The 27,413-nt window shown below is 32.2% G+C and overlaps 1 protein-coding gene across 14 annotated transcripts in view; it reads left to right on the forward strand.

The window, feature by feature from the left end:
* Positions 1 to 27,413, forward strand: part of LOC107454143 (uncharacterized) — a 145,618-nt gene that overhangs the window by 104,708 nt on the left and 13,497 nt on the right. For 7 of the 14 annotated variants that reach the window (XM_043049822.3, XM_043049821.3, XM_071186139.2 and 4 more), the window contains 7 exons: positions 5,177 to 5,207; positions 7,308 to 7,448; positions 9,429 to 9,560; positions 11,288 to 11,500; positions 18,297 to 18,425; positions 23,440 to 23,672; positions 25,284 to 25,406. In XM_043049822.3, coding sequence (XP_042905756.1) covers positions 5,177 to 5,207; positions 7,308 to 7,448; positions 9,429 to 9,560; positions 11,288 to 11,500; positions 18,297 to 18,425; positions 23,440 to 23,672; positions 25,284 to 25,406 — 1,002 coding nt within the window. The remainder of the gene's footprint in view (positions 1 to 5,176; positions 5,208 to 7,307; positions 7,449 to 9,428; positions 9,561 to 11,287; positions 11,501 to 18,296; positions 18,426 to 23,439; positions 23,673 to 25,283; positions 25,407 to 27,413) is intronic. The other 7 variants (XM_043049824.3, XM_087152373.1, XM_087152374.1 and 4 more) reach the window with 3 other exon arrangements.

Here is a 27,413-nt window from a genome sequence, read left to right on the forward strand (position 1 = left end):
GGAAAATCACAATTCGATCCTGAATTAAAGAACTTTAAAGCATGCTGATTGACCAAATAAATCTTTCAGTATAATTGGAAAATCACAATTCGATCCTGAATTAAAGAACTTTAAAGCATGCTGATTAGACAAATAAATCTTTCAGCAGAATTGGAAAATCACAATTCGATCCTGAATTAAAGAACTTTAAAGCATGCTGATTGACCAAATAAATCTTTCAGTATAATTGGAAAAATCACAATTCGATCCTGAATTAAAGAACTTTAAAGCAGGAAGTTCACATCCGTTTCGATATATTTGTATAGTTTACCAGCGAAATGGGGATAAAACCGAAATTATAGAAAATGCTCGACTATTTTAAGCCAAGTACGAAATGTTACAATTCTTACCCACATTACTTTGGCATTTAAATATTTCCTTGATATGGTTTGCAATAGCGAAAATGCTCTTTTGGCGTGATAGTATGAAAGTACGGTTTGGCAGATGTAAATCAATAAGAAACGGAAAATTTAAAGAAAGCATTTTTTTACATTCTACTACTAAGTTGACGTCCAATGAAAAGTAATTTTTTTTACTTAATAAAAAAAAAGTGTTTTATGGAACAAAAATTTTATATTTTGAGTTATGTTTAATTTTTTTAACACGCTTTCTAAACTTTATCGAAAATAAAATATTTGCTAACTGCAGATTATATTGGCCAGCTATTTTATTTATTTATTTTTGGCCTTCTTCCAACGGAGTCAGCTCACCACTGTTTTAAAGAACAATAATTTTATATTGTTTTATTATTTTACTACGTATTTTTATACGCTGTTTTTTTTACAACCTTCTTTATCTTTAGCTGATGCAATTCAATCGAGTACACTGTTTCTTATTTCTATACATACATAATTCAGATCGTATTGTTATGTAATGTTGACGCAATAGCTGCATTTAATGTCAAAGGTAGGAAAAAAATTCTTTGTTTTTCTAAAAATCGTGAACTCAGTAAATTTTTGCGCTATTTTTAGTAAAAAATAAATAGCATGTGAAGAAAATCTTTGTGACTACTTTCAGTAAGAAACTGCGCATACGAGTTTTTTATGTTTTAAATTTTAATTTTTGTTATATTTTTATTTTGAAACCTAAAAATATATTGGGTATTTTTCACAGCTTCTCTTAAATGTTAACTAGCATTCGTTAAATTAACTATTTTTGGTCTGTTTTCAAGGATTAAAAAAACTATAGTTTCTTATTCCGGTTTGATCATTCAGATGTAATAGTATTTTCCTCATGAAAATGAAAGAGAATTTTCTTGGTTTTAGTTTACTTTAGTTGTCTATTTACGTAGCACTAGAGCAGCACAATGGGCTATTTTATTACCGTCGTTAACAGCCGACCCAATTTGTTTGAGTTAACGAATACTAATGTTCAACACCGTAGCCATGTAATTTTGTACCCAATCCAGAAGACAAGGGAACTCCTGGATCATGTATCGGAAGAAATTTGCCTTCGTGAAGGACTTTTTTGATGGAACTAGCCCGCAGTTGTGTTACATGGAGAGGAAAACCACGAAAACTTGCCATGGCAAAGGGACTATAATCAATGATCCATCTACCACATTTTACGACAGCACTGTGGTTGGTGAGAGCCTGGTGAATCGGCCAGGAATTCGAACCCGGTTCACCTAATTGGAAGGCGAATTACCTACCACGGCTCTGACCTCCTCATTCAAAGTAAAAATATTGCGGCCCAAAGAAAAATTTTTTGTAGAGATCCGAGCATGTCGAGCATTGAGAATAAACCTAAGCGTTTCAAATGACCGATTCCATAAATGTAATCTCAGAAGTTGTTATTCATCGGTTTGCATCAGTTAATGCCTTTATTGTGTTAATGCCATTATCATCAGTTAATGCCATTATCATCAGCTTAAATTGGCGTGGAGCATCTTCCTGCATCTTAATTGAAATTTTTCCGAATCGAAATTTTACAAACTAATTTTGGCACTGGCGTGCTACCAATACATATTCTCCCGAGCAGAGATAGCTCAGGGAATAGAGCGTTCGTTTTCCAATCAGGTGAACCGGGTTCGAATTTCAGCGAAGATACGAATTCCGCATCCGGCCACAGTGCAGACATAAAGTATCATCAGCGATAGATGGATCATGGGTTACAGTCCCTTTGCCGTCAATTTTATAAAAGGACGCTTTCGTGGTTTTCATCTTCATGTAACGCAAATGTGAGTTAGTTCCTTCAAAAAGTCCTCCACTAAGGCAAATGTCTCCCAATATGTGATCCAGGAGTTCCCTTGTCTTCTGGATTGAGTTCAAAATTACAAGGTTGCGGAGTTAAATATTAGTATTCGTGAACGCCAAAAAATTGGGTTGGCTGTTCAACGACGGTTATAAAATAAAACGTAAAATAAATTTTATCCATACACATCGGATTTTTTTCCTTTTTTTTGTTGCTTGAACAGTATTTTTCCTTTTTGATAGTAAAAACAAATATGATGAAAATTCTGCTTTTCACTTTCCATGTTTTAAACGAATTAAAATATATTTTACACTTTAACAGTTTAAAATATTGCAGAAAGCGAACGTCATCGAAACATGCACGTGACTTATACAAAGTATTTTTAACACCTTTAAGAAAGTCTTTATACCGTCGTCTTTGTTTAATGTTCGTGTCACAAAAGTGACTCCGCATTTTTTTTAACAAACATAAAAACGAAGAAAAAAACTTCTTATGAAAAGTAAGTGAGTACAGAATAGCACGTTTATGGAATTTGTGTCACGTCTTTAGTCCAAAGAATAGATTGTCAATTCATTCCAACAGCTGGTGTCTTTTTGATTCCAAACGATAAGGAAATATTCTCCATCAATTTATGGATTTATAAAACTGGCAACAACAAAGAAAAGACTTATTGTTCATACCTTTAACCTATTCGCGTTGTATCTTCTCTTTTTTTTAATGTAGAGAATTGAATTGATTAATGTAGAGAAGTGACTTCAAGTATGCTAATAAATTAGTGCAGACGATATTTTAAGTTCTAAAATCAAGCTTTGAAGCTTACTTTCTCTGAATAAGCATACCATTTTTTTAAAAGATTCGGATTTCTATCGCCGTTAAAAAAAATTTGAAATATATAAAATTCAATTTCGCAGGAACGATTTGATCGATTTCGCTCACATTTTGTATTATGTAAAATTATATTCTTTTAAAATGATGTGAAAAATGCATACCTTACAATTCAAAATTTTTCCAACTATTATTAAATAAAATAATATAAAATAATAAATATTTACTAAAAGTTATTTTTTGCATGGAAATATTTTCAGACATACAAATTTTATAATTGTGTACAAGAAATTATTTAATTTTCAAAAATAATTCAGTTTTTGCTTAAAAAGCTCTCGAGACAGGGCGATATACGCAAGAAGTAAAAATTAATATAAAAGGGTTCGAACTATGGAGCACTCTCCTGACAAAATTGTGGGGACGATATTTTCCAGCATTGCTATGTTTCGGGGGTCAGAAATCCAGCCAAATTAGTCAAAAAAAAGGTAGTGTTGATAAGGTAAAGTACGTTTTTATATCGTCCTTAGAGAAATATCGTCTGCACTAATTAATTAGCATATTTAAAGAACAATTAAGATTAAGTGCTAGAACGTGAAAATCATTAAATCAAAAGTTATTTTGGGTCGTGGTCCGTTTATTTTTTTTTGTGTGCACTGTGCATATATAACCTACCTTTACCTAAAAAAGGGATGTTTTACAGGAAAAAAATTTCATGTTAAGGTATCAGTACACTGAACACATGCTTTCATAATTTGCAATGCAGTAGAAATATTATTCATTTTAATTTTAAAAAGAAGTGCACTGTTTTAATTATTCTAATTACTAATGTTTAAAATACGTTTTAAAGTTTCTTGAAACATGGATTTGTTTGATTAAAAACAACATGTAGAAAATAAACCTTTTTTAGATAAAAATGACCTCGTACTGAAAATGCTTTAATCATCTGTAGAAGTGTTACCTATATTTAACGAACGCAAAACATACAGGCTGATTCTAAAATCATAGGACGAACTTGTAAGAAGGTAGGGCAGATCATATGAATTAAGAATTGCATGGGAATCCATGGCCGGAAACGTCATCATACGCTGCTAGGATCGCTTTCCCCATTATGAATTGTTTCTACGTATGCCTTTGAACAGGTCCTTTTATTTATCTAAATTATCCTAGTTTTATATTTTCCAATAATTATTGTCGAAAATTGCACTTAAATTGGTTCAGTATTAGATTTGTAATCGTAATATAATGATTTAGCAACTCATTTGACAAGCTCGCCAAGTTATTAAATTACTATTAAACCGTTATACTTGAACGCAATTTTCGATAATAATTATTAAAAAACGAAAACTGAAGATGAAATTAAAATAACTTAATAAAGTGCATGTTCAAATGCATGCTTACAAACGGCGTTCCTAGCTGCGTAGGATGACTTTTCTGGTCATAGGTTCCTATTCAATTCTTCTTCCTTATTATGTGCCCTACCACCCCTCCAAGTTTGTCTCATGATTTTAGAAACCCCCTATATGTTTTGAAAAAAAAAACGCTATTTGTTTTGTAGTATTTGTTTTAATAGTTTTATTGTGTCCTACAGTTTGTTAAGGAGCTGTTCAAATGCACATTTTTTAAAAAAATCTATCATTTGTTACTTATTAATACACAACATTGTTGTATGTTATTATATACAACAAACTATTTTCAGATTGTAGCCTTTATTTATAAGTAATAAGAGTTTCAATTTGTGAACATCTACATGTATGCCAATATGTGAAGCACGTTGCAAAGTTACGAGTACTTTTGTCCCGCAATAAAAATTTTTAATGCTCTCTCAGCATCATAAAGTTCCTTCATTAATTTTTGTTTATTGTTATGAAACTGTTTTCCAATCTTCTTTGTGTCTTCTTGATTAACTCAATGCCTTTTTTAATTTATAAATTTTAGATTAAATATAATTAGAGTGTTTTTTTGAAAGAAAAGAAAAATATTTAGTAACAAATTTAGAATTTCACTCCTGTAATTTATACAAATACCATAACTACTGAACTCTATTTAAATGCGTATAAAAATTGCACTTTGTTAAAAAAAATTAAAAATTAAAACTGACTGTTCTTTTTTCCAATTTCAGCAACAAGAACTTGAATGAACCTGATATTGAGGTGAGACATTTATTGTCATTTTTTTAAAGAGTTTTTGAATAAATTAAAGATTAACAGATTTTTAACTTCCAATTTTAGAGTAATTAGTAAAAATATATCAATTTCGAAATTATTCAGATCTCATATTTAATTACTTGCATTAATCGGATACTTGCATCAACTCAGACCGGATAGGAAAAGCTAAGGACAAAGATCTTGCATTTGTCGTTTCTTTTAAACTTACATTTAACTTTAAAACTAATATATTTTAAAGCTCTTAAATTCCTGATAAAGTTGGAATTAAAGAGCTTAAGTTCAACCTAACTCAATTTTTCTACAACTTAAAAAAAAAGCGGTCTTCCAAATATTTAATAACAAAATTTTATTAGCAGTTTTGCATTTTAATGTGGACTAATTTTAGAAAACAATTTTATTTCCATCAAATGATCTTAAAATTTTAGAAATTATTGCATTTTTTCTTTTTCTTCCATTTGCATTTAATACCTGCTTAGGATTTAACTTTTTTCTTTCTTTCATTTTTGCAATTTTTTGAATATTGTGTGGCAATCATGAATGTGAGAATTTGTGTTCTCCACAACTCGTAACTTTGACCTGAATCAGAGAACGATCGATCACCAATTCAGTACCCCCAGAGGTTTAATTTGTTATGGGAGAATGGAGGACCTTATGGCCCGACAGATTTAACGAGCACCAGTCATTTACTATTCTGGGAGTCTTCGGCCGGTTCGGTTCGGACTCCCGTTCTCACGAACTTCAGTTCAGTGTCCCGCCAACCAGGCTATCCAGGTCCCCAAATTACGTTTTATATCCGGCATTTAAATTTGCAGCCTTTTTGCTAAAGGTAGTCTAGTTATGAATTTAGTTTTGGTGTTTATATGTTACTGTGATTGACCAAAATTGATGATTGTTGACTTCCACCGGTGAATGTTGACAACCACATAGTCGCTTTTCAAAATGTCCAAAATATATAATAGGTATACTTAAGTGCCACTGCCCGATATGCCCTACATCAATGTTTTTTTAAGTGCCACTGCCGAGTATGCATTTAACCGGTACTTCGACCACTGATGTTTTTCCTAATCTATCCTCCGCAAATATTTAAATATCGAATAAATATAATAATATCAACGAATAAATTAATATAAAATCGGATATAACAAACAATTTGGACATTCACCAAAGCGACTATGTGATTGTTGACATTCACCGGTGAAAGTGAACATTCTCTTAATTTCGATTATTCACGGGAACATATACATAAGTTGACAATGAACTAAATAAGCCGCATTATTGTTTTCTTCGAAATGAAAACTTAAAACAACTGCTATAAACGCTTAAAAAAAGTTTTTTTGGGAAACATCTTTCTTTGTTAAAGACATTAAGTTACTTTATTTCAATTTAAAAGCGTGATTGAAAATACTTCATACATGCTTATAAATGCAATATTTTATAAATCAATATGCAATACGTATGCGTAAATGTAATATCTTATAAATCCTTTCCGTAATTTTTTCACTTCATTGTCATTAAAATAGTTTATTTTTCAAAAATGCCATGTCTATTTCATTTAAATTGAAATACTTTATAAAGGCAGCCGAAAAATTAAATAAATTATGAATAATAGGTTGGATCTAATTATAATAAGAGGTTTCAAAACTTATCACTGCTTTAAACTCGCGAAACCCCTTTCAACTCTTCCACGGAACTTAACACCATTTGGGAACCGCTGCTATAGACCTACGAATCGACTCATAATTTCCAAAATGCGTCTAATTTCCAAAATGCGAATGTTCTATGCGTCTAACTCCTACTAGCATTCCACATTCAAAGTCTGCGAATCCTTGTCTTGCAGTCATAATTACATCAGAGACATTCTCAGATGATTAACTTGAACTCAAATTAAAAGTCCTGTCAGAGCCCACAAACATATACATTTTGTACGCGATACTACTGGTATCTGTATGTTTGCATATAGCTATGGTACATTTTTAGATTTTTAATCCCTTTTCTTATTTTTTGAGATATTGGACAGTTCTTATACTTTCTGAACACCCAGTACAATACTAAACTTAGTGCAAGATAATGTGTTTTCTCGTCTAGGAAAAATTTGCCCGCCTCTCTCTCGCTTTCAAGACTGATAAGTTCACCCTCGGCAAGAGATTAGACTTACAACTTCGCCAGAGAGACATTGCTGAGAAAAATATAGATAGTGAGCTGAAAGCGTTGAGAGAATCCTTAAATGTGAGTATGGATTTTTATTATTGCTAAAGTAATATACGATATGTGTAGACTATTGCAGAATGTAGAAAATAAACCACAAAATGACTTTGATGCTTTTCATTTAAAAATATTTTTTTTTTACATGAGCGCAAAAATAATATTGACTAGAAGCAGTTATGCGTACATCTGAATTTTATTTTTATTTTATAACCGTCGTTGAACAGCCGACCCAATTTCATGGGTTTACGACTACTTACGTTCAACTCCGTAGCCTTGTAATTTTGAACCAATCCAGAAGACAAAGAAACTCCTGGATCAGTACCCCCAGAGGTATTGATTTGTTGTGGGAACATGGAGGACTTTGAGACTCGACAGATTTAACGTGCATCAGTCACCATTTACTACACGGGGAGTCTTCGGCCGGCGAGGATCGAACCCACGACCTCTTGGATATGGGCCCAGCGCCCTACCGACCAGGCTATCCCGGCCCCGTACATCTTAATTGTAATTTATTTCCATAACTATCTCTCTATCTTAAAGACAAATCACTCGGGGAGATTTCCGTATCGTGATCTATGTCAGAATAATCGCCAAGTCTTGGCCACTTCCGGGCAGCTGCTGGCAAAAAAACTTTTTAAAAAAAATCACGGAAAAGGACCAACTTGAAGGATATAACTCGTTTCCCATTTAAAATCAATTTTGCTCCTTGTTGATTTTAGTTGGCGTGGCAGATCACGATGTGGAAATATCCCCCATAACTCTTCTAATTATAGACAAACTTAAGAAATTTCTCGAGAGGTTTTACTCGAAATTCTTGTAAAGGACGTTTTCATTTGTTGACATTTCGAAAAATTCTGGAAGCATTCTCAGCCGTAAAATATAAAACTGAAAGAATTAGCTTAGAGCTTACATTGAGAGAGAAACTCTAGGGTTTAAAACGAAAGCTAACAAATTAAAAATACTTAAGTGAGTAATGGGTACAACAAAAGAGGTAGAGGCAGAACGTGTGTGATTATCACCATCACAATATGTAGTTTTTTTAAATTGGGTGTTTTGTATAAGCCACCTCTTATATGTATATTTTTAGAATCCTTGAAATAAAGATAACTATGCATCATGAAAAATCGCAAATAAATGCTAAAGGGAGAAGTTTTCAAACGCTGAACAGTCACTGTTGAGGTTGATGAAGAACAAAGGACGGATGGAACTTAAATGGTCCCAAAAGAGGATAGGGTTCACTTTGTGCTTTGTAGACTAAAGTAAAAGACAACGTGAATGAAGCACGAATTAAGTGCAAAAGTGAACAATAGTATGGTTTCTATAAATAAGTACCTCTTTTAGTGTCAAAATACCAAATATTTCTCTATCGTATAGTGTATAGCATTTGTGAATTGGTGTCTAAACACCAAATATTTCTCTATCGTATAGTGTATAGCATTTGTGAATTGGTGTCTAAACACCAAATATTTCTCAATACAACTGTGTCTAATATTTGTGAATCGATATAAACGCCAAATGTTTCTATATTCCACAGTGTCTAAAGTTTATTAAGTCTTTTCTGAGGTCTCTGTAAGCACGTGTAATATCGTTTCTTAGCGAAAAGGATCCTATTTTCATAACTGTTGTGTAAAACAGTAATTTTTGACTGTTAGGTTAGGTTTTATATATCTTTATCCATTGCCCTCTATGACAATTACAAAAATAGCGCAATATGACGAATTGCAAGTTTTTTTTTTCTAAAATATTTGTGAAAAAAATTTTTTATACTTAAAGATTTTCAAAAGCTTATAAAAGTATGCAAAAATTAAAAAATTTTCAGTGGTTTTAATAGTTTTCACATGGATGAAAAAATCCCACCAAATACGTTAGTTTGAAATCATGAGTGAAATAGATAGCGCATCACTCTTTTTCACTTATGGTCAAAATAGATAGCGCCACATTCTGTTTACTTATGATATGCAAAATAAATTCATAATTTTTAATTAAGAAATGCATTTACAGGCCCTGAATCAACTTTGTACAGAGTCTGATATGAGGGATTTGATAACTAAAACTCAACAGCATGTTGATATTGTACAGCAAGCCACTATGCGCATGTCTAGTCGAGCAGAAACATATGGAGCTATTCAACAGGTAATTACTTTACACATATACTTTGAAGAACATATATATAATGAAGTTTTTTTAATCAAACAATGAAGTTTTTTTAATCAAGTAATGATTTTTTTAAATCAAGTAATGAATTTATTTTTTGATCAAGCAATGAAGTATTTTTAATCAAGTAATGAAGTTTTTTAATGAAATAATAATTTGAAGAATACCTAGCTAATGTGAAAAATGAAACAGTTTTTTTAATGGATCACCCTAGTTAATATGCATATTAGCTAGATAATCTGCAGAATTACTGATTTTTCAATTTACTAACATAATAACTGACTAGAGCAAAATATCTCTTTTTATTAAAAAGCTACACTTCAGGTTTGGTCGTTTAACTTAACGTTACGTTTTGTTTTTCTGTTCAAAAACTTAAAGTTATTATAAAAAAAATTAGAAACTTGAAATTGTGAAGGCTTGTAGAAAATGTACAGGGAATACAATGGAATTAAAATATTAACATTCAATCAGGAGTTAATTTCTGTTAAAGCTGTAGTAAAAAATACAATGAGAGCCGCATTTCCGGCCACAGAAATGCAACGAGTTATTTGAAATGCTAAAATGGTTATTTTTATTTATGAACTTAAACTCTACCTTTTTTTGAAATTCCACTTTATTTGAAAGTTTATGCAATTTTAATTATTTTTTGTGATTTTTCTTTTTCTTCTTTACGTTACATTTTGTTTTGTTGCGCAAAACTATAAGACGTAGAAGCTTGAAATTGCGAATTTGTGTAGAAAATGTACAAGTTCTTTGGTGGAATATTATAATTTAAGATTCAATTATTATTTCCGAAATTATAAATTGTTTAACGTGTTGTAAAAACACCATGTGTACCGATCTACTGTCTGCTGAAATGTAACTATAACGATGAAATTCGAAGTGCCGAAAGGGTCGTTTTCAATTTTAAACTGAACGTGTTTTTTTTAATTCCAATTTTTTTTAAAAAAATTAGAAAGCCACGCTTACCAACACTTCTAATTAATCCTCATTCATCATTGTTTATTTCTTCTTAAATGTTAATATTTTCCACCAAAATACCGAACATTTTTTTTTCTTCTTCAAAATAGACAATTATTGTAGCTTTGTGTAAAAACATTTTGTTAATGTGTAATTGTAACGAAATAGTCGATTACCTAGATTTGAAAAATAATGATCTTATACCGTCTAAAAATATCTATAGTAATATAATAATATACTTTAAATATGCATTATATATATGCTATACTTTAAATATACGTTTTATATACGTTAATCTATACTTTAAATGTACGTTTTTGTGCAAATGTGTGCAGAATATTTACGATGATAAAAAGAATTTTCTAACAATGGTAAAATTTTATTTCTAACTTTAAATTATTTTCCTAGCATCAAGTTCTTTAACGTTAAAAATTTTTAAATTATAATGAACCCAACCTTCTTTATGAAATTTATTTAAAAATCATTATTAATTCATTCTAAAATATTTTACGCGATCTATACATTTATTTGTTAAAAAATTTAATTTCCTGATAATAATAGTAGTAGATTTAAAGTTTTCGTGTAGTATATTTAAAGTGAGTGATCATGACCTTTGACATTCGTGTCGTGATTTTGTGTCCTTTGTCTTTGACATTGATTATCCCTGCCTACCCCATTTACTCACTCTTTGCACGCCACTGCTTATTACAATTATCTACAGATACGTCTTTTTTTCCCCTTTTAAGGAACAAAGGATGAATTGCGCCTTCGAGACCATGCTGAACTATGTTGAGCACCTGAAGTTGCTGTACGACAAGGAGCACTTAGAGCTTGAAGAATACAGACGACTCCTTGCAGAGCACAACCTCCTACCTGCTGATGAGAAATCTCTCCTTGAGGATGATGCTAAGAGAGTCCTACCACCCCGCTCTCAGTCTCTATCTTGCACACCCAGGCCTGTGAGTATATATACCCTTGTCTTCAGAGTTTGGTTCAAAATAAATAGGACATTCTATCCTCAGTCCAACTCTGTGCTTCGGTTTGTTCACTTCAAGTGAAAATATAGCTTTGTAACTAATCCTAATATGTTTTTTATTCATAGTTACAAAAATATAGTATACTGACTAAATATTTCTATTTTAATGGTAACGCAATGAAACCTTCTTAGTAAAAACAGCCAGGGCTTATCGGTATTCGTGGTTCTGATAGGTAATCAATTCGTCAGCAGACATTCTATCTGGTCTCATTGATGATTATGATAGATAATCAATTCTTCAGTACACATTCTATTTATAATCATAGATCATTCTGATTGATAACCAATTATTCCATAGACATTCTATCTATCCTCAGTGATGATTCTGATAGATAACCAATTCTTCAGTACACAATATATCCTCATTATTGATTCTAATAGATATTCAACTCGTCATCAGATATTCTATCTATTCTCTTTGATGATTCTGATCGATAATCAATTCGACAGTAAGAGCTCTTATGATTAGGATGATTATGGTAGATAAACAATTCGTCAGTAGACATTCTATTTATCATCATTGATGATTCTGATTGATAACCAATTCTTCCGCAGAAATTCTATGTATCTTTATTGATGATTCTGATCAATAATCAGTTCATCAGCAGACTTTCCTTTTATTCTGATTTGTGATTCTGATAGGTAATCAATTCATCAGCAAATAATTAATACTCAATTCCTGAACAGCTTTTTATGCCTTCATTGATGAATCTGTTGAATTGAGATCTTTCAGCAATTCTGTTTAATGTTCCCTGGAGATAGATTTTACGAATCCTGTTACCTGTTGTTACTGAATCCTGTTGATTTACGTACAGTTTACGAATCCTTTAAGTAACCTTTACAAAATTTCAATAATCAAAACTCGGAAGCCTCGGTCGTTAAAAAAATTTTTTGGATCGTTTGGCACGAATATTTTACAAAATTTCAATTTTGTTTTAAAGTGTAAATACCATAAAGATATTCTTCATTCTTATAAAATTTAATACGTTATAATAATAATAAAGAAAAAAAATTTCCCTAATGTGAAATTATACAACCCGAAAATAAAACTATCTCTTATGCTGTGTTCAAAATTCAATAAAATATCTTATCATTCGGGTAATAAACGAAATTTTTATTTTTTATGTGTTAAATTTTTTTTTTCCCTCTTAACCAAATTGTATGTTTGAGCCTGAAAATGTTTTTAAGTCCTAAAATATTTTGGTACTGTGAAAATAAACTACTCATTACATTATCTTTCCCTGATTGGTGTATGTTATGTAAATGGAATTAAAACGTTATATTCACGTGTTTAACTATTTTGTGTATAACAGCTTGCATCTTATCTTAACTAGATCTTAAGTAAGAATCACCCAGAAGCAAGTGCGTTTCCAGTCCCTGCCGCGCATTCCTAAAAATAAATCCGTTAAAAAGAAAACAGATTTGGAAAATCTTTTATCCATTCGAAAAATCTATTGAAGCAAAACAGAAGGAAACAGAAATACAGTTAAACATGTGTAAGACTTACAATTTCAACTTACAGTGTAAGTTGACCATTTCTAGAGCAATAGCTTCAGTGATCAACTCGCACAAATGGTCTACTTATTGAAGGGAATAAATCATTATTTTTTTACCTACCATGTTATTTCTGTTGATTGTGTTATCCATACAATGCTTTAGATATTACCAACTTAAATGAACATTCAATTTTTTAACGGAATTATGATTTTGAAATTTAAATGGAAAGTACTTCATGTATTTTAAGAAATGCGATTAATTGCAAAATGGAATACAACTTGTTACATAAATTTGGTATTAATTTTATTAGTTTAGAAAATCGATATGCATGTTGAGTTAATTATGCATGCCAGATATTTATTATAAACAATTATTTAAAATATCAGTACCCAAGAACTTATGCAATTAGAAAACATAACATTATATTCATTTCAACGTTCTAAAATTATTTGTGTTCTACTTATTTTTTATAGAATCCCTCAGAAAATTCTTATATTCACTCGCAAAATTCCTATGCTCGCAAAGGAGCTCTTAATATTACTTCAATAATTAAGCGAAATCTTGACAAATGGTATAGAAAATCTTTTGAAATTTTTTTTCACCCAATTTCAGAGTTTAGTAAAATCCCTAAACAAAATTAGACTTATTTCAGTGGCCGACTTTGCAGATATTATTATAACATAGGATACATTCGGTTTTTGAAAATAGAGGTCAACTCAAAAAGATAGTCAAATTACTTGGGTTGTCAACTTATCACGTTACACTGAATTCAGTTTTTTCAGACATCGATGATTTTATTCACTGAATTTCGAAACTAAATACGAATTTCGTTAATAGATGGAGCTGCCAACTGAGAACAACGATGAAACATAATCGAAATTATCACTCAATTGCGACAACAACAAGGCAGAGTTTATTGAAAAAATTTAAAAATTTTCAGCGAAAATTTCGATTGGAGTGGTCTGACGTGTAGAAGAAAAAAATTTTATAGTGACTCCATCTGTTACTGAACTTCGTCTCTAACTTCGAGAATCGGTGACAGTGAAAACTTTGTTTCCTAAGCAAAATGTTCCCCCTTTCGTTTTTCTTTAATCGATTTTTCAAAACTTCGGCATACTCATTAAGTTACATAATATCTAATTTTAAATATAACCTGTTCAAAAATAAATCAAAGCAAGTAAAAAAAGGGACTTGAGACTGTATTTGCTTCAAATTTGAGTCAAAATATGACTGCTACTTTAATGCCTGAGTATTACTGTGTATTTGTGCATATATCCTTGTGATTTTTGTCTCTGTCTTATTCCCTTTTATATAAATGTTTACTAATAAGTCTTATCATTTTCTAACAAATAGTGGTGGTGAACTTTTTTATAATTAACATTGGTGATGGTACTAAACTTATTGCACATTTTAAATTTTCAATGTGTTAATGATTCATTTACGTTTTTTGTATTTTGTTGCCTTTATAAATGTATTGGTGACGGTGCTTTATCAACTAACTATTTTGCTTTTATTTGAAGCTAACCTGTTTTAATCATTCCTCTACTAACAATTACTGAAGGTAAGTGCTATTTATATACTAATATTAACTTATTATTTTTAGTTGAAACTATTATTTTCATTTTTCTCATATTTTATAACCGTCGTTGAGCAGCTGACCAAATTTTTTGTGTTTACGACTAATAATATTCAACTCTGTCGCCTAGTAATTTTAAACCCAATCCTGAACAAAGGGGAACCCCTCTATCAAGTATTCTGAGAAATTTGACTTTGCTCGGGACCTTTTGATGACACTAACCTTTATTTGCGTTACATCGAGAAGAAAACTACGAAAACCTCCCATGGTTGGTGTGACGGCATGGGGACTCTAACCCATGATCCGTCTACTACTGATGATATTTTACGCCAACACTGTGGTCGGTGTGAGCCGGGTGAGGAATGCGTATCGACCAGCCATCGCTGGGATTCGAAACCGGGTCTCCTCATTGGAAGTCGAACGCTATATCTCTTAAGCCACCACGGCTCTAGCATGTACATTTACGTTTTCATGCTTATGAGAGCTCGTGCGCTTGGTATTTCAATTCTCTGTTGCCAATGCGAAAAAGAAATTAAGACTTTCTTTCTCGCCGCGTAAGAGAAATATGTAACGTTCGTGCTAAAATCAAATTCCAGGTTTCTCGGTAAATGAATGCGCCAATTTTCTAGATGGAATTGACTGGCGATTGGACAAAGAATTTTTTTAAATAGACATGAATTTGTTGGAATTTAAGGGCTCTCTTTCCTAGATATTTACTCCAGATGACTTTTTAAAGCATAGGAAAATTATTCTTGACTTATCGTGTTATTAAATTGAAAATTTTTTAAAAAAGTGGATTTTTTTTCTATTATTTAAGGTGTTTTGGTGGTTTCGATTTCGTCATGAAAGCGTCTATCTGCAACTTTTTTTTTTTTTACTTTTTATAATTTATCTAAAATTTAACTTATAATTTATCTGAAATTTTAAGAGGAGCACAAACATTTAAATGCAGGCATTATTTGAAAAATATCGCAATTAACTTTTATAATATAATTTTCTTCAAAGCCAAAATTTGATTTAAAAAAATGTTTTTTTTAAATATACTATGATGGCTCAGCCAAATATGTTCTTTCACATACTTGCTTAAAAAATTAAGAAATCAAAATTGTTGTTTAACTACATAATTTTCATAAACATAATTTTTTAAAAAACAACATAATTTTCTAGATTTTCATGTGTAAAAAAGATTTATATTGTCCGAAAAAATATAAATTATTTGCCAATATTCAAGTGCCAGAATGAGTTGAAGCAAATTTTAACTTTTTAGGTTTTTTAGAAGTTAAATAATCTTGCTCACTAGGTGAAAAAAAATGTGAGTTAAGAAACACAGACTTTAAGACAAATCTTTGAAAAAATAACTCAAACAAAATACATGAGTTTGAAGACTGTTCGTGTTTAAAAAATGAGTGTGGTTTTATTATACATAACCGAGGTATAACACATAATTTTTTTCAAAAAATGAAAAATTTCGTTAGGAAAACACTCTAAACCCCTTAAAACTCACAAATGATTTGGGGAAAAAAACCTTTTAGTCATAAAATGTCTTAAAATATTGTTAAAATTAAAATTCTTTAATTAAAAATAAATCCTTAAGTCATTGATTAAAAACTTCTTCCGCTTCAAAAAAATACAAATTGGAAATAAACAATTTACATGTTTCAAGCTCTCAAAAATAGGCTCCCATTTTCAAGACTTACCAGAAGTGAATGAGTAGAAACAAATGTTACATGAAATTGCAAACGAAAAATGGAGAAATAAAGGTGATAAATAAAGCTAGAAAAACCACAATAGCCGAGAGAGAAAAAAGATTAAAATCGGAACAAAAAAAAAACCCCACATTGGGCGAAAAGGGGAAATCAGAGTGAAATCCATTTCACACGCTGTGGAGAAGTGGTGAGGAGCTAATGTTAAGGAATCGACATTCATATGAATAAGGCAAGATTCCAGGGCATCGAGATAAGCCGAATTTACTGGAGTAGAAATAATTTTGGTACTGTAGAAATTAAATTTATGCCCAAGACTCTTGTGAAACAACTGAAGATTTCTAGTATTCTTGATAATGGACGTATCTTTCATGTTTCTTAAGTGTAGATTTCAGAGCGCTTTTAGTTTGTCCGATATAGCCAAGATCATACAAACAAGGAATGTGGTAAATGCTCCGCAATTATCACAACTAATAGGATCTTGAAGAGAACTTTTATTTTGTTAACATGTCGAAAAATAACTTTAAACCCAGAACGGGAGGTAAAAAAATGTTACAGTAACAAGTTGTCTGTAAGAATTAGAGGAAGTGGAGCGGTTTGACCCAGCGAAAACCCCATTATATCCCTCCCTCCTGATTTGCCCCTCTCGGCTACTGTGGTTTTTCTTGTTCTTTTCACCTTTTTTCTCTCTCGGCTGTTGTGGTTCTATCTAGTTTTTGTTTCTCACCTTTATTTTTCCCTTTTTCGCTTGCAATTTTACGTTTTAAATTCAAAATCACTCTAGTTTCTTCCTATTCACCTCTGGCAAGTCTTGAAAATGGGCACCTATTTTTTAACGCTTGAAACATGTGTACTGTTACTTCCAATTTGTATATTTTTGAAGGGGATGAAGCTTTTAATCGAGTAATATCGTACAGCACCAGTTTATCGGAATTAGGGAGATTTCGCAAATTTACGTAAGCTTACTTACTTAAATACAGAAATTCTCTAGAAGTGCTCATGCGTCAGTTCTGGAGAAATGCGCATGCGTGAGAAATACCAAACTTATGTAAGTGAAAATAAAAAGTTTAGCAAATATCCGCAAGTTAAAAACGCTAACTTAGTGGAATATAAATTTAACTTAGACCACAAAATCATTGACTGAATTCGATTAATTCAGCTCTTAAGAATGCAAGTTAATAATATTATTATTAATATTTAAAAAAATATTATTTAACTTTTCTTGATTATTTAACTTCTTTTAACTAAATTATATAGTTAAAATAAATATAATTTATAATTTTAAAATAACGAAAATATATTTAGTTTCTTATGGAACTAGTGCACTTAGACAACCATAATATTAAACAAAAAAAAAAAAACAATAAAATAATTTTTTTAATTGAATGCACCAATTGTTGTAAATCACTCAATTCATTTCTAAATTTCATCAATACAATTCTTTAAATTCACATATGCTATGATCTCATATTTTCTCAACGCTTTTTGTAAAGGAAGGAAAAGTAAATCACAGACGCTTTAGAATTAATATTCGTTTAATTTTATGTGTTTACTCAAAATTTCATCCGATCATCCTCTTCATCAACGTCGCCGCCATTTTTATTTACATTTGTAAACGTCATCACATAGAATTGAAACGTCATGCAAAGCAAAAGTTCTGATTGGTCCTAGAGTGAGTTGCTCTTATTTATAGACAATTTTTCTCTCAAGGGGGAGAAACAGTTGCTGATATTTCGAGCAACTGTGATTTCTACATCACACGAGTATTGTCGAGGGATTTTTTGAGAAAGTGGAGGATATAATTGCCTTTACGGTTAACTTTCCGGTTTCGTTGCCTATAATACCCATCACGTGAAAGTGCGAAATCTCCCTATTCATTTAAATCCTTAAGTCGTCCAAATGTCTGTCTGGTGTTAATTATTAATGCAGTGTTGTTTTGACAGGAAATGCTGAGGAGAGGCAGTCTTGGTACTTTTATCCGACCTCCTGCTGATAATGACAAATTCGTGAATCGAGAGAACAGTCAAATTAATCTTGCCTCTTGGACACTCAACACTGTGAGACAGAAACTGGTACAGTTACCCAAATGAGTTGGTTATACGGAATGGGATTCTTCTTTCATATGCTGACACAAAACTATTTTTATAAAGAAAAATATCTAAATAATTATCGAATAAAAACGAATTATATTCAGAATATTAACACGATTTTCCCACTCTCCACATTTTCCCCTCTATTTTCCTGCGTAACGGCAAATTTTGCTTTTTCCCCCTCACCAATTTTTTCCAATTACCTACTGAAACATACTGCCACAAGGGGAAAAAAGCAAGATATACGAAATTACGGTTACCGAGAGGGGAAAAGTTTGAAGAGTGAAAAAATCGTGTTACCTAAAGGGTATTGTCCTGATGATGGTAGGCTGAAAAAAAGTAAAATTTCATTCAAAAAAAATTTCAAAATTGTTTTTTTTTTCTTCCTTTTTATTGTAAGCGATCAAAATTAGATTTACGACATTTTTTACCTCTGAGCATTCATTTTTTTATCATTCAATATTTTTCATTAAATTTTTTTTTTTTGTTAAATGAAATAAAAACAAACAAAAATTGTGACTGCATAAAACTTTGTTATCATGATAATGAAGGGAAAAAAACTTTAATGCTCTGGTTTTTTTTTTCTTTTCTTTTCTTTCCCCGTGGATATTAAGTTGAGTTCAGTTATTTATTGTGAGTATTATTTATGAATTTTATTGTTGGTTTTTCATTTAAAAATTTTTTAATACTTGTTATTTGAAATAAATAACCCATTTATTGGTCTTTAAGAGAAAAATTTATCTCATATAATTGATTTTTGCAGGAATTATTTTTAAAAGTGCCACCACCACTATTTGTTAGCGTAAATCAGTGTAATCAAAATTGTAATGACTGTTATCTGTATTTAAAATGTGAATGTATGTTATCTTGTATTGCATGCTAGCATGTCTGGAAAACTCTAAGTAAAATACTAGGTGATTAACAGAATTTCAGGTATGTAAGATATGTGGTATTTATTGTTGTTATTGTGTGCTAATATCTCTCTATATTTTGGTAGCTGTTTTTGGTGTTCAACTTCGCTTTACCTTTTGTTTTGCTGCTCAAAAACTATGAAGCTTAGAAATTTGAAAATTATGAAGGCGTGCCGAAAAATTTGCCGAGAGTGCCATGAAATAAAATAAAAAATATTAACACTCAATTAGTAGATCAAGAATAGTTCGAACTGTTAAATTTCTATTTAAATAATCTGTATAAAATAAATAAAATCTTTATTAAATATATAATATAAATAAGGAGTAAGATTATTAAAAACTTCATTCGATTCAAAAATATATAAATAAGAAGTAATAGTTGGCATGTTACAAGCACTCAAGAACAGGAGCCCATTTTCATAACTTTCCAGACGCGCATGAAAAGAAACAAAAGTGTTCTGAGATTTAAAACGTTAAATGGCCAGCGAAAAAAGGAAAAATAAAGAAGAGAAACAAAACTAAAAAAAGCACTGTGGCTGAGCGTGAAAAAAAAAAATTATGAAAAACTGGAAAAGGAAAACCATAGTGGCGGACAAATCAGAGTAAAACGCATATTCACACGCTATGGAAAGGTGGCGTGGAACTAATGACTTTAACATTAGAATCAGCTTTCATATGATTAAAATAAGATTCTAGGGCAGGGATGGCGAACCAATGGCACGCGTGCCATTTATGGCACGCGACACAATATTTTGGGCACTCCACCGATCACAATTGTTATTGCACTATGAATTGTTATAGCACAAATGATATTACACTATGAAGCATATCTAACCATTAAATTAAAATTCACAAAAACAAACAAAATAATAAGCAATTATTAATAAAAAATTAGCAATTAATGCTAAAAAGCAATTAATAATAAAAAAAACAAGCTAACTATAAATAACTAGCAAAACAATTAGCAGTCCTGCTTAAACTAACATCTTACAACCTAATATAAGTCATTTGTCATCTAATCTGCAACAACAATAGTTGTTGCAGATTAGATGACAATAGTTGTATCTGCAATAACAAGTAGAATCGCGCGTATAACTGCGACATTGCAAAATGTATTTTTTTTTTTAAATAAAGAGTTTTGATTTGATAGTATTTAGTATTATTATTTTCCCAATAATCACGAAGTCAAAATTATTTGACGGCACGTCTGTGACCTCATTAAACAATTTTTTAGAAAAAAATGGCACGATGGTGTATAAAGGTTCGCCACCCCTGTTCTAGGGTATCAATATGAGCTGATGTAACTGGGGTGTAGTAAAAAAATGCTCAGTGGACAGCTTCGGTTGTTACCTCATCAAATTTGTTTGAACACTATAATGTAATAACACTATAAATGTTATTTTAAAAAAAGATTGTACAGAAAAATTGTTTCTGTTCACACCAATAGATCTAAATATATCTAATACTAATTGATAATAATATTTGGACATGGGAAGTGAAGGCACAAGCGTAAGCAAACAGAATTCCTTTTAGTATATACACCGAAGAGCCATTACATTATGACCACCCTCCATCTACAACAATGGGCTCGCCCAGGTTTTCATGGTTTCTCCCCCAGGAACAATGTTATTATGGGGCACATTAGGACCCATAATCCTCATAGAACAATCCCTGACGTCTGTAAGCTACTTGAACATAGTTGCAGACCAGGTTCGCCCATTCATGTCAACAGTTTTTCCTGCGGAGGATGGTGTTTACCAACAGGATAATGCACCATGTCATAAGGATCGAATCGTCATGGATTGGTTCGAGAAACATTCCAGTGACTGTCAAGTCATGTCTTGGCCCCCAAATTCACCTGACCTTAATCCAATAGAGCATTTGCGGTCCTACTTGGAAAACCAAATTCGTGCTGCCACGCTACCCCCTCGCAATGTGAGGGAATTGCAGGACCAGTTGGTGAGCGCTTGGTTCCAAATACCTCAGACTACCTATCAGCACCTTGTGGAATCAATGCCACGGCGGGTGCAAGCAGTTTTGAGGGCTAAAGGTGGTCCTACATTGTTATTAGCAGGGTGGTCATAATGTAATGGCTCTTCGGTGTATATACTAAGTGAATAATTTTAATTTAAGTAGAAAAAATGTTTCTACCACGAAACAGCAATTATTGCGAATCATCAGGGTTGATGAGCGGCAGCGAACAGGGGACTTAGCCCACTAGTAAATTTATACAATTTAAACATGGTCTATGTTTTGATTTTCTAAAGAATATTGTAACTCGTTAATTTGGTTTACCCTTTATTTCATAACTTGCAAATGAAACGTTTTGCTACCTTTATGTTTCACGAAGAAGAAAAAATCTTTCTTCACAATATGTGTGTTTTTATGTTAAAGTGTTTTTTGTTAATATGGTCTTTGGTTTGTAATTTTCTTTCATGTTAAATTTAATGTTTATGTGTTTCGCAATTTTTTTCTCCTTTGCCTTCATTTAATTGTGATTCTGTGTATAGCTTTGTGTGTTTAAAAAAATTTTCCCTTTTTGTGACTACCTAATTTGAAGGAAGACTATTTTATTCCTTTACAGCTAGTCTCTTCTTTTCTCTTTCTTTTTTTTCAATGTTAACTCAGATAAAATAAAATTGTTAAATCGGTTTTTTTTTTTTTTAATTTTATCATGCTTCATTGTAAGTCATCTTTCCTAAACGAAAACGTTTCTTTTTAGAGCGTAAGTAAGAGTTTTTTTGTTTTTTTTTTTGTTTATAAATTAGGGGCTTTGGATGATCTTTCTTTTCGTTTTTACGTTTTCCTTTTCGTTTCCTGGATGCTACTGATGGATTAGGGAAAAGCTAATTTAACTGTCTACCTCCAAGAGTGCTGCATGCTTAATTGATAAATACTTTAATAATTACTCTTGAAATTCTGAGTACGGATCGCAAAATATATAAATAAATTACCCGAACCTATTATGACTCAATCTTAATGGTTCGAGAGCCTGACCTTAAATGAACTACTTAGTTAATGTTAGTTGCGTTACCCCTGGGGGATAGAGCATTCGTCTCCTAACCAAGTGAGCCAGGTTCGAATCCCTGCGATGGTGGGTTGATACAAATTCTGACTCTCGCCACGCCAAAGTTAGTCAGTCGTCGGCGGATCATAGGTTAGAATCCCTTTGCCGTCAGGTTAACCGTGGTAGATTTTCGTGGTTTTCCTATCCATGTAACGAAAATGCGAGCCATCAAAGAGTCCCAATGCTTGATCTAGGAGTTCCCATGTCTCATGGGTTGGATTCACTCTTACAAGGCTACGGAGTTGAATCGTAGTTCATAAAAATCCAAATATTTGATCAAAAGTTATTCGGGGTGCTCCTTTTCTTGCGCACTCTACATGTAAATTGGTTAAAGTCAATGGAAGGTTTCCTGGAGGAAGGTTTTGACGTTTACCTTATGGTAGAAGCATTTCTGAAAACAACTAAACTTTTATTATCTTGCACCAAAATGCAAAATACATGCTTCTTCTTAAAACACGATACTACACTTTTTGACATATTATTCGCTGAAACGCTTAACGACAGATCCTTCAATTTAAAAGCCGGCTCATAACTAGAAAAAAGAAGGCCTCCGCACGGGTTACCATAAACAAAAAATCTGATCTTTCAGTCGTCCGAACGTAATGATATCTTTCGCTGATGATTTCCCTGACAGCTCAGTTTAGTAGCCCGCACGTAGTGACCCATTTCGAATAACTCCCCACTGTGTAGTTTATGTTTGTAAAGTCGGACTATTGAATTTATTCGTCATCACGTCAGTATTGTACCAAACCACGTCACCCTATCAGCGATTGTTTGAATACAGAAAAAAAATGTCACAAATAATTTTGGAACTGACTTTGTAAAACGTTTGTGTTCTAAAAATAATTCTTATGTGTTAGATATCGAGATGTCTCATGCGTGTAAGATATCGAGATATCTCATGTGTAAAATTTGGAGACATATCTCATATGTGTGAGATTTTGAGAGTTAGAAAGTATTTTACACGCGTGAAAACAATCTTTTAATCTAATTGATTTGTTTCATCCTTATATTGCAGGAATCCAAAACAAGACTCCTGAGTTCGGTTTGTCTTTTAAATAACAATTTTGAATCGTCTTCCTCAATGTTTGGTAAGCCGCCACATCCTGGATCAGTGTCTCCCAAAAGTAGACGTTCATCACTTCCTGTCGGACCCCTTGCTGCACATCATCAGTCTTCCAGCCATCATCAGGCAAAAACACTCAGCACCACCAACGAGAAACAGGAAACGAAAACAGAGAGAAAAGAAAGGTACTTTTACAAATTTTCATTACTTTAACAAGGACTTATTTTATCCAAGGAACAGATTATTATGTTGGCAAACGAAGGGCTACCATTGGCAATTAAAATTATTATTTTGGGGAAAAAAGGAGATTATGATGACTATTTTTGCTAAAACAAAAACTACTATTTTGCAATTAGTTGTAAAAAATTGGCAATTTTTTTCCTACCAATTAACTACTTAAAAAAGAAACTTGTGATATTTTTCTCTCACAGCGCTACAAATAAGAATGTAATCAATGAGTCCGAAAACCAGTCATCTGCACTTTTTTTTTTTTTTTTTTCAAAATTGAGATTTTTGCGTTTTTAAGTTTAGCTGACGTTTATACATAGTAGGATATTAAAAAAAATTATGTCCACTTACTTGGTATAGTATATTTTGAGCAGTAAAAAATAGCTCTATATACCCCGAAGAGCCATTACATTATGACCACCCTCCGCCTCCATCTATAACAATCGGCTCGCCCAGGTTTTCATGGTTTCTCCCCCAGGAACAATGTTTTCATGGGGCACATTAGGACCCATAATCCTCATAGAACAATCCCGGACGTCTGTTAGCTACTTTAACATAGTTGTAGACCATGTTCACCCATTCATGGCAACAGTTTCTGCTGCTGGGGATGGTGTTTACCAACACCATCCCCAGCAATGCACCATGTCATAAGGGTCGAATCGTCATGGATTGGTTCGAGGAACATTCCAGTGACTTTCAAGTCATGTCTTGGCCCCCAAATTCATCTGACCTTTATCCAATAGAGCATTTGTGTTCCTACTTAGAAAACCAAATTCGTGCTGCCACGCTACCCCCTCGCAATGTGAGGGAATTGCAGGACCATTTGGTGAGCGCTTGGTACCAGATACCTCAGACTACCTATCAGCACCTTGTGGAATCAATGCCACGGCGGGTGCTAGCAGTTTTGAGGGCTAAAGGTGGTCCTACATGTTATTAGCAGGGTTGTCATAATGTAATGGCTCTTCGGTGTATATATGAAGCTGATACTTAACTATTCAGCTTTTTGTCTCTACTGTAAAATTAGTTTTGTTGGAGATGATTGGTTTTCGAACTCATTGATTCCATTCGACTGAGAGGATCATTATGCTTTTTTTTTTTCTTTTGTGTGTATGTGACTTCATCTATAAATGTACTTTTTTTCTCACTCGATTCGACCAATGGAATTGCAGTGGTTTGCATAATATCGCCGACGTAAGCCGAAGCAAAGACGCCAACTCGTTCCGCTTATAAACTCAGAATACACAATATGTCTAAATTAGTGTCTCGAAATATGCACTAGATTTCAGTCTGCGTACAGCCACTTAGAACAACCTGAAGCATAAATTTTAGTGCACCTTATTAGTCCTAAGTACAAAAAAAAATCGTTTTTGGTTTGTTTATTGCCGAAAAGGTTTAAAGAATGTTTAGAATGTTCTGCTGCCATTGGTCCTTTTTTTATTAGTCTTGTCAACAAGTTGTATTTATTGCTATTTACACTTAAAAACAGCTCAAAAAAAAGAAAATCCGAATTTTTAGGTTTGTAATTTTAACATAAGTATCAATTAAAATTGTATTTTTTTCCTTCGAAGTTTCGCCAAAGCATCCCGCTTATCCAGAACAGAATCAGAAGAATCTACGATCAGCAAAGAGGGCAGTGAATGTCCAGAAAAATCTGAAGATGTGTCCGAAGAGAACTCTGCGAAAGACAGTAGGTGCGGATTATATCGTTCAATGCTTCTTAATACATGAAAAAAAAAAGCTTTTTTTTATTTTGCACATCTTTTTAGTTTTGAATTTTGCATGCTTAGTTTTTAATTTGCTTTTCTTTCTTGAAAAATCTTTGCCAATAATTTCGTGAGATATTTTTATTTGTATACTGTTGGTAAACTTTTTATTCTGTATTTCGCTCAAAATGCGAGTTTAAGAATATGGACACTCAAAATGCGTGTATACGAAAATGGGCCACACGCATTTTGAGTTCCAAATAGGCGCAGCTCTAAATGCGTGTTTAAGAAAATGTAGACAGCTCTAAATGCGCTTTTAAGAATATGAACACAGTTCAAAATGCTCGTTTAGGAAGGACATAGCTTAAAATGCTCGTTTAAGAACATAGCTCAAAATGCTCGTTTCAGAAAATAGACATAGCACAAAATGCTCGTTTAAGAAGAACGCAGCTCAAAAAGTTCGTTTAAGAAAATGGGCGCAGTTCAAAATGCGCTTTTACGAATATGGGCACGGCTCAAAATTCACGTCTACGAACATAGACACAGTTCAAAATACGTGTTTAAAAAAATGGAAACTGTTCGAAATGGGAGTTCAATAAAATAGGCATAGTTTCTTTTTTTGTTTTTTTTTTTGAAAGATTATAAAAAAAAACTGGACAAAGCATTTATTTCGATTTTTAAACTTTTATTCATGGAAATTGTTCTTTTTTAGAAAATAAACTAATGGATCCGATTAAATTCGTAATATGATGTCATCCAAGTGCCTAAATCACTGAATGAATTTTTTTTAAATTAGTCTTCTTTTTTTTTTCCAAATATATTAAAAATCAGATTTTCACGGGTCCTATAAATTTATAATAGTAGTTATTTTAATTGACATCGTTCGAATTTAAATTTTTTAAAAACACTTTATCGTTTGGTGTTCTGAATACGAAGAGATTCCTAAAAAATGATATGTGTCATATATCCAGCTACCCCGACCGACCCCTAAGTCCGGCACTTAGCTTCGTAATGATTATGCTTACTGTTTAAGGCTGTTTTTCGAAAGCTCCGTCGTAATGTGAAATGGTGCTTAGTTGCGAAAAATATGCTATTTTTGTAACTGCTGTGAGTTTGCAACTGTTACTCATGACTGTTAGGTCGAGTTTAGCCTATCTAAAGCCAGAGCTATATACTCTTATTTTGAAAATGGCGCAAAATGGAGAAAAGCCCCAGTTTTATGAAAATGAAAAGCGTTTGTGGTTTAATTTTTTAATATTTGAAAACGTACTCCAATGCTGCAGTACCTGGGCTCATAAAAATTTGCAAAAACTATGAATAAAGCAGTGATTTTGATAATTTTCCTCTAGGGGGAAAAATTCGGAAATTGGTGATTTTTAAAAAAGTTTAGTAACTTTTAAATTATTTAAGTTTATTGTCCGTTCTAAAGCCCAAATAATTCTTCCAGATTATGTATATATATAGTTTAAAATCATCCCATTTCTTCAAGTGTAAGGCAAAAAAACTATGACTTTTTTATTTTTCTTGGCGACAGAACTTCGAAAAACAGCGTTAAAAAAAAGTAAGGAAAGGTAAATACTGAATTCCTTGTTTAGTTGCTAAATTTGGGTCGAACATTGATTGATGAGCTTTTCGATCAGTGTCCATTTTCTAAAACACGCATTTTAATCTGTGTCCATTTTCTAAAACACGCATTTCGTTTATAATGAAAAAGCTCATAAAGGATATGATTTGCTTTGCATGATTAAGGCATACTATTTGTGTATTAAGAATATTTTATATGAATTAGTGTGTATATTGCAGTCTTGATTCGAAGTCTTTGCAAAGGTATTCAGAGATATTACACCGAGCGACCAAACAATTCGGTAATTAAGTTGGATCTGATGACGTCACATAAGTTATGTGTCACGTCATTCTGATTCAAATTATCACTGCGGGGATTTCATGACCTGCTGCATAATGACGGGAATGTGGCTGAAACTGTGCACAGGCCGC

The sequence above is a fragment of the Parasteatoda tepidariorum genome, chromosome 9, assembly GCF_982258835.1.
Source record: "Parasteatoda tepidariorum strain Cologne lab strain chromosome 9, Ptep-v5.0, whole genome shotgun sequence".
Lineage (NCBI taxonomy): Eukaryota > Metazoa > Arthropoda > Arachnida > Araneae > Theridiidae > Parasteatoda > Parasteatoda tepidariorum.